At 36.6% G+C, this 14,661-nt stretch overlaps 1 protein-coding gene across 1 annotated transcript in view; it reads left to right on the forward strand.

Annotated features, from left to right (window-relative positions):
- COL12A1 (collagen type XII alpha 1 chain) overlaps positions 1–14,661 on the forward strand; it is a 102,509-nt gene that overhangs the window by 48,558 nt on the left and 39,290 nt on the right. The window contains exons 25-39 of the mRNA XM_057418796.1: positions 146–275; positions 1,053–1,192; positions 1,955–2,084; positions 3,504–3,643; positions 3,930–4,062; positions 4,163–4,189; positions 4,480–4,622; positions 6,257–6,386; positions 7,203–7,342; positions 8,990–9,119; positions 9,818–9,960; positions 10,954–11,083; positions 12,027–12,169; positions 13,706–13,835; positions 14,029–14,148. Of these exons, the coding sequence (XP_057274779.1) occupies positions 146–275; positions 1,053–1,192; positions 1,955–2,084; positions 3,504–3,643; positions 3,930–4,062; positions 4,163–4,189; positions 4,480–4,622; positions 6,257–6,386; positions 7,203–7,342; positions 8,990–9,119; positions 9,818–9,960; positions 10,954–11,083; positions 12,027–12,169; positions 13,706–13,835; positions 14,029–14,148 (1,909 nt within the window). The remainder of the gene's footprint in view (positions 1–145; positions 276–1,052; positions 1,193–1,954; positions 2,085–3,503; positions 3,644–3,929; positions 4,063–4,162; positions 4,190–4,479; positions 4,623–6,256; positions 6,387–7,202; positions 7,343–8,989; positions 9,120–9,817; positions 9,961–10,953; positions 11,084–12,026; positions 12,170–13,705; positions 13,836–14,028; positions 14,149–14,661) is intronic.

A 14,661-nucleotide genomic window follows, 5' to 3' on the forward strand; every position in this document is an offset into this window, starting at 1 on the left:
CATTGTATACAGTGACATCAGTCAGGAAACTGTAAATATACTGTGAATCTCACAAACAAAATTTCCATGCAGTTAAATCATTGCTTGCATTTCTGACATTGCTTTCTTCAGTTTTTAAACATGGTGTGTTATTTTTCATGTGCAGATGCGTGTTGGACCATCAGTCAATGAGGTGCAGCTGGTAGATCTCATCCCCAATACTGAGTACACTTTAACAGCTTATGTATTGTTTGGTGATATGACCAGTGACCCACTCACCACCCAGGAAGTGACATGTATGCGCGTCTTGATTTTTGCTTTGTTAATGCTTCAGCAACATTTACTTTTGATTTTATTTCATACAACAGTTTTTATATATTCTGTTTTGTTTAGAAGATCATCTTTTCCGTGTTTCATGCATTTTTCTAATACTCATGCATTTCCAAAAGTTCTTAATGTCAATTTCAATGAAAAGAGACCAACTATTAAAAGAGGAACAAAAGAGTTTTCTCCTTTCATATTGAAGGAATTGGCTTTCAAATCTTGAGGTTATAGTGTTTTTAAAGGTCTCAATTTTGCTTGCATTACCTTAAAAGCTTTATTCCCAAATTCAGACATTCTCTTAAGTATACAAATTTATAAGAAAACATGTCATATCAAGAAAAATTGATTTAAACAAGGTTTATTTTTATACTTTTCCTTACACATTTTCTACTGTAAGAGGCATAGTTCTGGGCTAGATGCATGCAGTCTGTTTATTCGTATGTTCTAAAAAATGTTAAACCCTGAATCCCATACATAAAAAGTGGCTGTTGTCACCAAAAGTTATGATCTTAATCACTGATACGTCTCAAAGTATTGTGCTTAAAATTTACAAAGGTGAAGCTACCGTAGTTTATAGCTATTATGCTTATTGCTGGGACAGTGGGCTCATATAGTGACCAGAGCATTGAACTTCCCAGAAAGTTATTGCCTCCATTTCAGTGAAATGCATGAAAAGAATATATTTCCTTCTGTGAAAGACCTATACCTCTGCCTTGAATAGCAGTTTCACTTGCTAATTATTTTTACAGTACCTCTACCTGGACCCAGAAGCTTAACAATTCAGGATGTTACTCACAGCAGTATGAATATCCTTTGGGATCCTGCCCCAGGGAAAGTTCGAAAGTACATCCTAAGATACAAAATAGCTGATGAAGCTGATGTGAAGGAGGTAAATGGCAAGAATATTTTTGAAAGTACTAGAAGATGATTTTATTTTGAGGAACTAGGTTACTAAGATAATAGCAAAATTAGTATTAGAAGCTACCATCGAAAATAAAGAATATCAGTTCATGATGATTGCAGTCAGGTAAAGGGTAAATTGGTAACTGAATAAGTACAAGAGAGATTTTGTTTTGTACTCCCCTCTTTTCCTTCCTCCAGAGAGGAAAAGTCCTCAAACTGGAGAATTTTTCTGTGCTTTGATAAATGGGCATCACTACTCTTTGGCAAGAGCTTAACACTTGCTTAACCCTTAGTTGTTATCTTGCCGAGCTCCAAGAACAGTTTACAAGTGTGAAGACAGGATTAGGGAATAAAAGTATATTAGCCCCTTTCACCCACTGTCTGAATATGTGTGAGCATTGTTAGAGATGTATTTGAGTATCTGCAAGCTTTCCATAATTGCACTGCTAGCTCTTGGAAGACTAAATGTGCTTTTGTAAGGGAATGGGAATTTTCTAGAGATGCAGTCTGCATCCTCATTTCCAAAAGAATGAAGCCGTGAAAGATCAGCAAGTTGTACTAGTGTTTGAGACAATATGCTTTGCAAGGGAGTAGGTTGGTAGCACTCATTATTCAGGTGTAAATTTAGGGGTTAATGCCAAAAATTGGTGCAGAATACTTTTCTGGTTTTCAGTACAGGAATTTCTGACAAATGCAGAGTAAGAAATAGAGCAATTTACAATTCTTAAATTGCTGTTTTTATTCTTAGGTGGAAATTGACAGACTGAAAACCAGCACTACTCTCTCTGACCTTTCCTCCCAAACACTGTATAATATAAAAGTTGTTGCTGTGTATGATGAAGGGGAATCCCTACCGATAAACGCAGAAGCTGTCACTCGTAAGTTTTCCTATTAATTTTTCTTGTGGTTATTTTTTGCCTTACATTCTATTTAAGTTGTGTGTGTTTGTAATATATTACTGAGTTTAGGTGGAACTATAATTTAATCTGTCTGACAAATAGTTTACTTGCATCTGTAGCATTATTTGCAATATATCAGTTCTGGGGAATCTTAAATGAGTTCATTATCTTACTGCAGTAAACACTGAGCTTGCAGTCTGCAAAGAGGTGACAGACCAGCAACTGAAGCAAAATTACTTCTGTTTAGAGGCTGAAGGAGGAGTGTAGGGGTAGAATTAGTAAGAAAATATGAAGGCAGAGGAAAGGTTTAGCAAGTCTATGCAGGAATCTAGGAAAGTGAGTAGGAAGATGGAGCATATGCTGGAGGATTAGACAGAAAAATGATCTTGTGATTGAAAGGATTTTTTTGTGCCATGGAATGCTAAACCAGTCTGTACTTTTATGGAATGATAAAGACAGCATTTGAGTAATCTCAACAAATACAGGCAAGAAAATGGTGTTGGATAAATGGTAAGAGCCAATCTCCCTACAAGGGAAGCGACAGACTGAAGGGAGAAAGCTGTTATCAGGAAAGTCCTCACCCTGATCTAGGAGTATGATTTAGGAAGACAGCTAACTAGAAGAGCTAGAGCAGAAATGAGCAATGTTACCTTATCAATGCCTCTCACTCTGGTATGGAAAAAAAAGAGAAAAATCATGCAGATGCTCTCCCTCTTTCTCTTTCTTTTTTTTTTGTTTTTACCCAGTTTTTAATTTTGTAGCCTAGTGTGTTAAAAAATGTTTGTGAGGGTTTATTTGCTTGCCTTTATGCTAGCCTTTCTTTTATAGCTGTGGGTTTGTGTGAATGTGTGTGTAAGGAAAAAGAAATTAATTTTTTGTTTAATTCTCTGGTTAAACCTATTTACTCATTTCTTCCTGTTGACTATAAAATTTAGCTTCCATAACCTGCAGTTAACCCCTATGAATTCTTTCTAAATAAGGGATGTAATTCAATCGTGACTCAGTTGGCTTATATAAAGAATTTTAAGATCTGGAAAAACCTCAAGTAGGAGCTTGACCTCTGTGTGTGTGAGCTTATAATCACTCCTTCTGACTCCAAAATGTAAGAGCTAGGACTGCAATTGTTGTGACTAGGCATGAAACATTTATCCTCTACTGAGGTTACTAGAGTTACATGTTTTATCAGGTGATGACCTAGTGATATGAATTTATGAAGGACAATTTGCTTATTGTAGATGGGGTGAGTTATACTACAGGATTTTGTTGTAGTCATTAGAAGTATGGTAACTGAGAGATAAATCTTCTGCATAATCTTCTAAATTCTTTGTCTGAGTATTTCTGTGGTTCAGCTATGTTTATTTTGTAGTTACATTTTCTGAAATACTTTTCTCATAATAGAGCCTGTGCCAGCACCTGTCAATCTCAGAATCACAGATATAACCACAAATAGTTTCAGAGGAACTTGGGATCATGGAGCTCCAGATGTCTCTCTATATAGAATAACCTGGGGACCCTATGGAAGATCGGAAAAACATGAGGTAAGAATAGTCAGTCATTGTAAGATTTTGTGGACAGTCTCTCAAAAGGTGTATTTTTAAAATTGGAAATGTATTTAATAAATAGCCTATAACTTGCAAGCCCTCCTGTTGAACTCAATGGAAATTGAGTGAGGAAGTGCAGAACACATAGTTACAGACATGTGTAGTGATGTTACTGTGTAAAAAAATTACCCAGTTATATCCCACTCTCTGTTTTTGTCTTGGTTTGTTCTGGTTTTATTTATTTATTTATCTATTTATTTATTTATTTTAATTTCTCCACAAGACTATTTTAAATGGAGATGACAACAGTTTGGTCTTTGAAAATCTGAATCCTGATACATTATATGATATCTCAGTTACCGCCATTTATCCTGATGAATCAGAAAGTGATGACCTCATTGGCAGTGAACGAACATGTAAGTAAATGAAGTGTTTCTGCATATTGTTATTCATAGTTATTAAATCAGAAGGCGTACACATACAAGAATTCTGAAAACACTTTCTATTTTTTTCTAGTACCTTTGGTGCCTACCACCACACAAGGTAAGAATCTGAATTTCCAGGTACGGTTTTACTACCTTTCTCTAAACTGTGATGGATGTTGACATTGAAAAGCTGAGATCATTTAATAAATGTTATTGTGGTTTTGGACAAATACTAAACACTAGGTTACAACATGTTTATTACTTTATAAACATTACAGTTGATGTTGTCTTGTACTTTATACATTTTGCTCTTGCTGAGACATTCATGCAGTCTTAAAAGTATGAATGGCTTGTCCCTGCTTTTTGGTTGAATTACGTATTTGTTCTTTTCTTTATTGTGTTTCTCAGCCCCAAAGAGTGGCCCAAGAAACCTTCAGGTGTATAATGCAACTTCACACAGTTTGACTGTGAAGTGGGATCCTGCTAGTGGTCGAGTGCAGAGATACAGAATCCTTTACCAGCCTATCAGTGGGGATGGCCCTGAACAGTCGGTAACTAATTTTGGAGAGCTTCAGTTACTCAACCTGGAAAGATAGTTCTGCAAAGTAACCCATTAGAATTAACTTATTTTCAAAGTACAATGGTGTACATATTAATCACCTTTTAGATGAAGATTAAAATTTATAGTGAATAGATATATATTCCCATCTTTTTCTTTCTCCACTTTCAAATCCAATATAGAATGCTTTTTATGGAGGAATAATAACTTTGGATACAGCTTTTTTTCCTGAAAATCATAGGATCTATAGACATGACTAGAATAAAGTTAAAATGTGTTGAGGAACAAGTCAAACAGCATGTGAGGCTGGAAGTCAGAGATATATAGTTATCACAAAAATATGAACTACCATGACTACTTCCATAATCCAGAATTTTCTGTTTTCATAGCGTGGTTCATGTGCTATCAGAGGGATTTTGCTGTGGAACATGCTGTGGAACATACTGTGGACCACACTAGGGACAGAATAACCACCCAGAACAGCAGTTGCAAAAATGAATCCATGCAAAACATAAGTTAGGGAAGTGTTTGAGGTATTTTTAGTGTCTTTTGATTGAGCAGCTGTGATGATAGGGAGAGCCAGTACTTTATGATCAGCCAGCTTTCTTGTGTCGTCAGCAAGAGCTGTGTTGACTATTGGCGGCCTACACAACACAGCCTGGGAACAGTAATTCAGTCAGCCTGTTTATCAGAAACGTGTGCTACTTAAAAATGCCCCGTTCTGCAGTGGGAGGCTGTTATGGTTACTGCCAAATGACTCAGAGATGCAGTCTCAGATGAGAACCACACTCATTTAGCTTGTTCCAGTAATTGGAGATCACACGTGTTCAGAAGTGTATCTAGGAATGTTTACTTAGAATCAGTTTCACATCCCTTTTTACTCTCTTCTGAGCAACATGCATTTCAGTTGAGGTTGTTGAACTGTTGAATGAATTGAATAGTTAAATGTAAGTTTAGTGAGAAATCACTAGAAGAATGAGGAGCTGTAGTAAGGTTAACTAGTATCTGTAATGAATTACTGGTACTGGAGTAAAAAAAGAATTATGATAATTCTGTTGAACTTTGTGCAAAGAATAGAATTAATAGACTTTATTCACAATGGGATAGAGTCCAGAAGTGGAAGTTGAGAAGACACCTCTTTTTAAGGAGAGCACACAGAACACTCGTGCTTTGTTCATGACATTTTAATGTCAGTCTGCAAATAATTATTGGTCATATGAGAATAATTCCATGTCTGCCTTTTTTGTTACTGTGATATATGATTAAACTGCAGTTGCTAGGAAGGCAGTAGCAATGTCCCCACTGAAGTATTTAAGGTAGAATTTAGAAACGTCTTTTATTGGCACAGATCTAGCAGTTGATACATAATTGTGGTTATATGCAAGGTCGGAGGTCTTAAAGAATACTGGCTTTGTGTCACTGGACTGTCTAAACTTGCTAAGAGGAATAAGTACTAAATATTGTTATTGTTCAATGTCTACTGTCAGTGTCAGTCACAAGAGGATGCAGCATATGATATATTATAGGGTTTTCCACTCCACATCGTTTACATTCTTCACTATAATATTAAGCATAACAGGGGCAGAATAAAAGGGATTATAATTCTTTTATTTTGTTTTACTCCAGACTGTGGTTGGAGGGCGGCAGAACAGTGTGGTGATACAGAAGCTGCAGCCTGACACACCATATGCTATTACTGTGTCATCAATGTATGCAGATGGGGAAGGGGGACGAATGACAGGAAGGGGCAGAACCAGTAAGTAACTTCTTTGAATTTTCTTATTAGGTGTGAAAATATACTGATTTATTACTTTTCAAATTGGCTGACAAAAAATATTGTGGTGAAATTCATCCCATATGTAGCTGTCATTTGTCCTTTGGTGGGTTTCAAGTGTCTAAAGTAAGAAGACCTGTAAGTCTGCTGGCTGTAGAGAAACCCTGGGCAACCACCTTAGACTGGGCACCGAGCTTTTAGGGCTGAGAGAAACCCTACTGCTACTATGGAACTTATTTCTCATCTTAATCTGTTTGTTTTATGCCATAATTTAGGAAGCATCTTTAAAGCATCTGAAGGCAGGTAATTCTCATATGTGTGTTGCTAAGTATAAGTTTACTATTTTCCTTTCAGCACCTCCAGTTCAGAAGCTTTACAGTATGCACTTTGAGATTCCACCATTTTACATTGATAGTGTTGTTTTGATCATGCTATAGAAAGCACTGAGTGATTTGCTACCAGAGGCTCTTCAGGCATAAACCCAATTCACTATTTTTAATTAATTAATTAATTAACTATAAATTTATTAGTTCATTTGTACTTAGTTTACTTTTGAGCCTGCAAAACAAAGTCAGACATAGCAATGTGTTTGGTGAGGAAGGAACCAAACATTCCTAATGAACTTATTGTGTAATTCTGAAATAGTGTTCAAAAAGAATTTTTCTTATTATATTTAGCATTCCTTATGCTGTTGAACGGGTGTCGTGGTTTGTTCTGATTAATGAAGACAAATAATATTTAACATGAACTATTAAGCATGTGGGTCAACATTTCTGACAGCTCATTAATCTATTTCAGAACCTCTCACTACTGTGAAGAACTTGCTAATTTATGACCCAACCACTAGTACTCTGAACATTCGATGGGATCATGCAGAAGGAAGTCCTCGCCAGTATAAGGTGTTTTATGGACCTACAGCTGGAGGCGCAGAAGAAATGGTAAAGACTTTGTGTAGATTTCAGTGTCTCAGATAATTTGCAGCTCATGGTGTCAGTGGAGAAATGCTGCTGGGTGAAGTGGGTCTTGTTGATTAGGCACTGGCTTTTTTTCTATTCATAGCTACCTCAGAGAAAAGGGAGAGCACCTTCATGAAAGTCAGTTACTCCCATATGTATTACAGATGTTTGATTTTATAGTAGACCTTCAGTGATTAGTTCTTAGCACAGGGATTTAATACCACACAAAATTCTTTGTTTGTTTATTCTTAGGGCAATGCATGTGAATGTAAAGCTGACTTCAGGGTGTACAAAAGGCTTTAAAGTTAGCAGACCTCATTTATACCTATTTTCACTGCTCAGATGACATGTGACTGTAGGCAGTCAGCCTGGATGATATATGTGACAGCAGAAAAATCCACATAGGTATTTTATTCTAATCTCCTAAAATTATCTAATTGCTAGGGAGCTAAAACAATCTTGAACATGTGAAACTATGCTTCAGACTGTAAAAATATTATTCCTTCCTACTTGTGGTTTTTTTCCATGTCTGCCCAATTGCATGTGCCTGTGAAATGAGGAGTACATGAATTACCAGTCTTTCGGTAACATCTAGAGAGCTACCAATGATATTCTTAAATGCTGTGGAGTTTTACTTTGTAACATGAGCTGCTCATTACTTCTCATCATTAGTTTTAGTGTTTATGTAATGCTTATTTTTTTATTTAGAAAGTGACCTTTTAATGCTTCTAAGCTGCTGAATAGTAGTCACTAAAGAGATCGCTGCAGATTCTGTTATTAGTAGAACAGGATCAAGACCCAAAAGTGAAGATAGCTCTTCAGGGATTGTATGGGAGAGCATACAATTTAGCAATCATTTTTGTTAAGTTGTCGTGGTTTAAACCCAGTCAGGTAATTCGTTCACTCACTTCCCCCCCTTTCTTGCCCTCCCCCTGCTCTCGGAGGGACGGAGAGGAGAATCAAAAGAATGCAACTCCCACGGGTTGAGATAAGAACAGTTTAGTAACTAAGGTATAACACAAATCACTACTGCTACCACCAATGATAATAATGATAAAGGAAATAACAAGGGAACAGAATACAACACCTCACCACCCGCTGACCGATAACTTGCCCCCCAAGCCCAACCAAGCTCCGACCGATACCTCCTCCAACCCTGCAGTCTCCCAGCCCTTCCGGCTAACTCCCAGTTACATCCTGGGCATGACGTGCTGTGGTATGGAATACCTCTTTGGCTAGCTTGGGTCAGGTGTCCTGTCTCTGCTTCCTCCTGGCTTCCCCTCCTCCCTGGCAGAGCATGAGCCTCACAAAGTCCTTGGCCAAACCAAAACATTGCTATCAGCTCTTTTCCCGAGCTGAAAGTCAAAACACTGCACTGCACCATCTACCAAGAAGGAGAAAAATGACTGCTGCTGCTGAACCCAGGACATAAGTCCAAGACAGAACTTTCTTGAAAGGTAATTCCAGAAGATACCATGAACCGTATCACTTTACATTTCAGGGTTTGTGAATTTTTTAGCACATTCAGTCTAGAAATGAGATGTGGTGGAAGAGTGAGATACAAAAAAGCCTAAACTTTTTGCATATTTATGTAATATCATGACTCTACCTTTCTTTCTAAATCTGTAGACCACAGTACCAGGAAACACAAACTATGTAATTCTGAGGACTCTTGAACCCAACACACCTTACACTGTAACTGTGGTTCCAGTTTTCCCAGAGGGGGATGGTGGACGTGTTTCTGACACTGGAAGAACTTGTAAGTAAAATCATAGTTTTCAAGAAAATGTAAGGATTTTTTGTGTGAGGAGCTCAGAGAATTAGAAATTGATTTTGAATCAATTCTCTTTTCTCAAAGCTAAAACATAAATTCAAGAAACTGTTTACCTGCTTGGGTATGGTTGCAGCTCTGTAACTTACTCCACTTTCTATGCTTTTATTTGGGTGGAGGCTTTCAGTCCATTTATCTTGGGCAAGCTCAGCTCTTACCTTGTGCAGCAAACTTAACAGTTTTAGTGAAATAGTAAAATTTTAATTGTAGTGCCAGTAGCAATACTGGTGGTCAAATGGAAAACACTGATGCTAATCCATAGTAATGTCCATACCATGTGCTTAAAATTTTTCGGGGAGCTTCTGCTCCTAAAGTCAGCATGACATAAAATGTGTAGTCTATGGCTACTTTTCATAGCTGCCTGATCAGCAATAGGGTTACAAAGCGTTATGATCATACCTTCAATTTGCATTGTAAACATACGTACTTTACTGGCTGGCAGGAGTGTTTGTAAAGACTAACCACCAAGACTCTAAGATCTGTAGGTTTTGGGGTAACAAAAGTAATATGTTTATCTTGGGCTGATGCCCTTTTTTTGCTCCTTTGAGCACTGTTGTAAATTCAAGTGGAACTCGAACTAAAGAAAGCAAATCTCTAAAACTTAATTTAAATTATCCTTGATCTAGTGGAGAGAGGAACACCAAGAAACATTCAAGTTTACAATCCCACACCAAACAGCATGAATGTCCGATGGGAACCTGCTCCAGGTCCAGTACAGCAGTACAGAATTAATTACACTCCACTGTCTGGCCCAAGGCCATCAGAATCTGTGAGTAATTTGTTTTTTATGTTAATCCTGAAAAGTGTGCAGAGGATATTGCTTCCTTCAATGACTGTAGAATAATAGTAATAATCTCAGGCCAACTGTGTTCCCAGGACTGTCCCTGCTGAAAACGCTTTGTCTACAGGAAGTTAGTCCATTGTAAATGTTTAATTTGGTGAAATAAAAGAAATAAGAAATAAGACTACCAGGTAAAGATGAGTTAAAATAAAACTTTTTTTTTTCCTTTTTTTACCTTAAGAAGAGAGAAGAAAGCAACAAATATTTATTAGAAAATGTTTATTATGACTCCAGAGACCAATTTTATGTGATTTTACAACTAAACCATCTATTTAGCCCAAATCATTAGTGTTTAAGTAGATCTTGGTGAGCAGTGGATATGGGTAAAAATTTGGCTTCCAGATGTGAAGTAAGAGGTCTTGGATTTGTGTAGAAATAGGTGCAGTTTTGGAGCTAAGTTTTTGAATGTAGTCACACCAAATGTACACCCATATTGTACATGTACAGATGGGTATATATGCTTTTATGTAAGGATGTCTAAGAATTTTTAATGTATCATTTGCATCTGTAAAGTGAAACTGCATATTACTTCACGCATAAGTGGGAACCTATCCATTAGTACCTGTTAGAAAATGTCATTTTTATGTCAGTAAATCATGACAGAATTTACTTTTTTGTTTTCTGTTCCTGAATGTTTTTTTTTTCTGAACCATTTTAATGTAAAATGTAAAAAATAAAAACTCCATTTGCAGAATGAGAGTTCCTTATGGATTCGTGTTTTTTTTGTTTATTGGGGTTTTTTGCACCTGCTCTTGAATTTTTATCAATATTGTTATTTTAAGCCTGTATTATTTTTCTTGGAAAATGTGCAGCATGGTCATGTTCCCAATTTTTCTATATTTCATTCTAACTGCTAATTCTAACAAGACATTGTATAAACTGAATCCTATTTTATATAGATGCTTTTTGTTTCTGTTTTAGATTGTGGTACCAGGCAACACTCGCGATGTGATGCTGGAGCGCTTGACTCCTGACACTGCTTACTCAATAAATGTTATAGCTCTATATGCAGATGGAGAAGGAAATCCAAGCCAAGCACAGGGAAGAACATGTAAGAGGCAGTCAGTAGTTGCTTTGTGAAGTATATGTTGAAATGTGCGTGTGAAGAATTTATAAAATTGCTTAAAATCACAAACAGTGTGAGCTGTTCAGTGCAACTCTGAGATCAATGCATTTGAGTTATGGCTAAAGCTATTGTAAGCCTCCATGGAAGTGATCTTCTGCTATGTTGTCTGGCAGCTATTGTACCTGCATAATTGTCAATGTAATTTTAACTTGTGAAATAAGCTTAATTTGAATGTTTAAGAGTGTAAAATCTGTTACATGAAATGTGATTATAGGCAAATAGCAGTTTGTCTAAAAAAGAAAAAAAAAAAGCATGTTAGGATGGGTCGAATTTGCTGTCAACAGAAAAGAATATACTTCATTTTCTGTGTCTTACATGATAATTGTATATATCAGCCTCCCCAGATGTTGTTTTTTTGCTGGAGATGCCTAAACACCAGCACTTCCTTGTTAAAATTTAACTTGTTGGATCTTAGTTGTCTTACTCTTAGCATCTTTAAAATTCATTCTAGAACTAACATGTAAATGAGCTGCCTGTGGCAATAATAGGTCACCCCTCTTTTGCTACTTTTGTGCTTTTTCTGTTAAATCCCCACATTCACCTAAAACTTGTGACAGGCTATAGTTATATGTGTTTGCATGAGTCTGAGAAGCAGAATGTATGTAGATGATGTAGATGCTTAGTTTGTGCATCCCTCGGATATTGTCTCCCTTCCATACTGCTCCAGTTCTTCCAGTTAAGGTCATATTTCTGTTCAAAACCTCAGGCACTTCTATATTATCATTGACTAAATTTACCTGTATGTGTTTATTTGGGGTTTCAGGGAGAGCTCTTAGCTTTGGTTTCAAGGCAGCATTTGAATCACTGAGGGTGACACTGAACTGGAAGAATCATACTTCATACAGCCTTCCATGTTTTATTTCTTTAGTGCCTCGCAGTGGTCCAAGGAATGTGAGAGTGTTCGATGAGACCACAAACAGCCTTTCTGTTCAATGGGACCATGCTGATGGGCCAGTCCAGCAGTACAGAATCATTTATTCACCCACTGTGGGAGACCCTATCGATGAATATGTAAGTTCTGTAATTCTTTAGTGAGCACCGAGAGGTTCTCTGTTGATTCTTTAGGCTACAGAAAAACAATGTTACCCGTTCTACATGTGGTACACTTTGTGTGCTCTGTAGGTTATTTGGTCACTGTTGTCAATGCTGAGAAGCTTTTTGTATGAAACACTGGTTGGTTTATTCATCAATTTGGGGGGGGGTGGGGTGGGGGGTGTTCATTTGTTTTTCCACAAAGTTGCAGAATATGTATGAACTTGTGTGTAAAATAAGGTGAAATGAAAGTCACACATTAATCAGTAGATTCTGAGCAGAACTTACTTTCTGACATTTAGTTCAAATATTGTGCTACAGTGAATAGCCATCTATTCGTACTCTATTAATTATGAAGTCAGTGTGGTAAGATATAGAATAAACACAAGCCTGCTTTTTATAAACTGAAGAAAGTGGGTGGAACTTGATAAGAAAGCACTGGCAATGTTGATTCAGTATCTAACTTGTTTTTGTCAGGTTCAGTATGAATTGTGTATTTAATTTCCTGCAGCTTAATGATAGCATAAATAAATCTGAAGCTTATAAAATTCTCTGAGTGTTTATAGCAAAGCCAAACTCAGAACCTATAGAGGTCAATAGAGGAATTCCTGCTGACTGCCACCAGCCAAAATATAACAAGTATGGAGTGCTATAAAAATGCTATTACTGCTTATATATTATTGCATAAGGCATGCTAAAAAATCATCATTTGAAAACTCCCTGCTGGATCTGTTTATCAGGACGCACATATTTTTCAACACATACATCTTTTTTCAGAAAATGTTCAGCACTTCATAAAAACAGCAAGTCTCAATAATTTTTATCAAGTAATAACGGAAAATGTTGACTGGGACATGCTTTCAGATAGATATCTTGAGTTACTTTCCATAGTTTCAGTGTTTATGGCCACTTTATGGAGCAGTATCTCTTTTTCTTTTATGCCTGTGTTTTTATTAGAAGAGAGCGCTAGTGCATGGCTGCACCAAGAAGCTGGGGTGATTGAAGGAAGTGTAAATAGGTGTGTTTTTACATATCAAAATATTTACAGGTTCCTTTTCAGACTGACTTGCGTCTGCCAAGAAAATTATATCCTGAGATGAGGGTAATGAAAAGGTAGAAATGAAGCTCATGAATAGCAGGATGCGAGACTTTTGACTGCCATCCTCATTTTAGGATTTTTTTCTGTCTTTTCTGTCTCCAAGCACATCATCATGACTTTTTCTTTTCTATGAGGGAACATACGGAAATCTTGGTGGCGGACTGCAACATCTCAGTCGGGACTTAAGAGTCAATTTGATTTATCTTTTTTGCTAATCACAATGTTTTATAATTTAAAGTAATACACATAATTGTTTATAGGCTATAACCCTTAAAATATCCTGAATGTCATTATCTACAGTAGACATAAAAAAAAGTGAACCAAGGGTCAAAACAAATTTTTGGTTCTAGTTGCTGTCATTACTGATCAGTTACAGGACTGTGAGTTTGTTTGCCTCTGTTTCTTTTGTGTTCTAGACAACAGTTCCTGGGATAAGAAATAATGTGATACTACAACCACTACAATCAGATACACCATATAAAATTACTGTTGTGGCTGTGTATGAAGATGGAGATGGGGGACAACTGACTGGAAGTGGCAGAACTGGTAATTAGTTTTAATATTGTACATTTTTTTTCTAATTTGAGACGCATATTCCTTTAGCACTTCAACATTGTTAAGGTTTCATTATGTTAACTATGTCTTTGATGTGATTATTACCTGATAGAGTTACAATGTAAGCTTGTAGAGGTTGAAAAGCAGTCACAAGTCTAAGTAGAACGGTTTTCTTTCTTTTTAGTTGGCCTGCTTCCTCCTCAAAATATGTATATAACTGATGAATGGTATACACGATTCAGAGTTTCCTGGGATCCTTCACCATCTCCTGTTCTTGGCTATAAAATTGTATACAAACCTGTGGGTAAGAAAGCCTGTTCATTCCAAACATATCACTTTCAGAATAGTGAGTAGCTAATGGGTGATCTGAATAGAAATCATACGTATCATGAAATGTTTGTGTTAAAGAACTTCTTTCTTTTCTCTGTTTACTGATTTTGATGGAAGCTTAAGTCTTATTATCAGTATTCTATATGAAGCACAAGCTATCAAACAGTGTTTCATACATTCAGTTGCAGAGATTAAATTGTATGTTTAACATATAATGCAGTGACTAGATAAAGTTCCTGACCAGACTTGGTTTTTACCTTTTTAATATCTCCTGTCCTTCTGAGTGTATGAACTGGTGTATGTGAGATGAGCATTGGACATTTACAAATTTAGGTACTGAAGTCCTTCAGAATCTTTTTTATGTGACAGTACAATATGCATACCTTCTTGTAAGTTAAATCAAACACAAACATTGCACAATAGCCTGTAAAGCTATGTGTATGTTCTGTTTGCAACAGTCTAATGTGCTACAATTTAAGAAATGAGT

This window comes from Pezoporus wallicus, unplaced genomic scaffold, assembly GCF_028554395.1.
Source record: "Pezoporus wallicus isolate ANWC-B61680 ecotype Strahan unplaced genomic scaffold, APGP_CSIRO_Pwel_v1 contig_4901, whole genome shotgun sequence".
Taxonomy (NCBI): Eukaryota; Metazoa; Chordata; class Aves; order Psittaciformes; family Psittacidae; genus Pezoporus; species Pezoporus wallicus.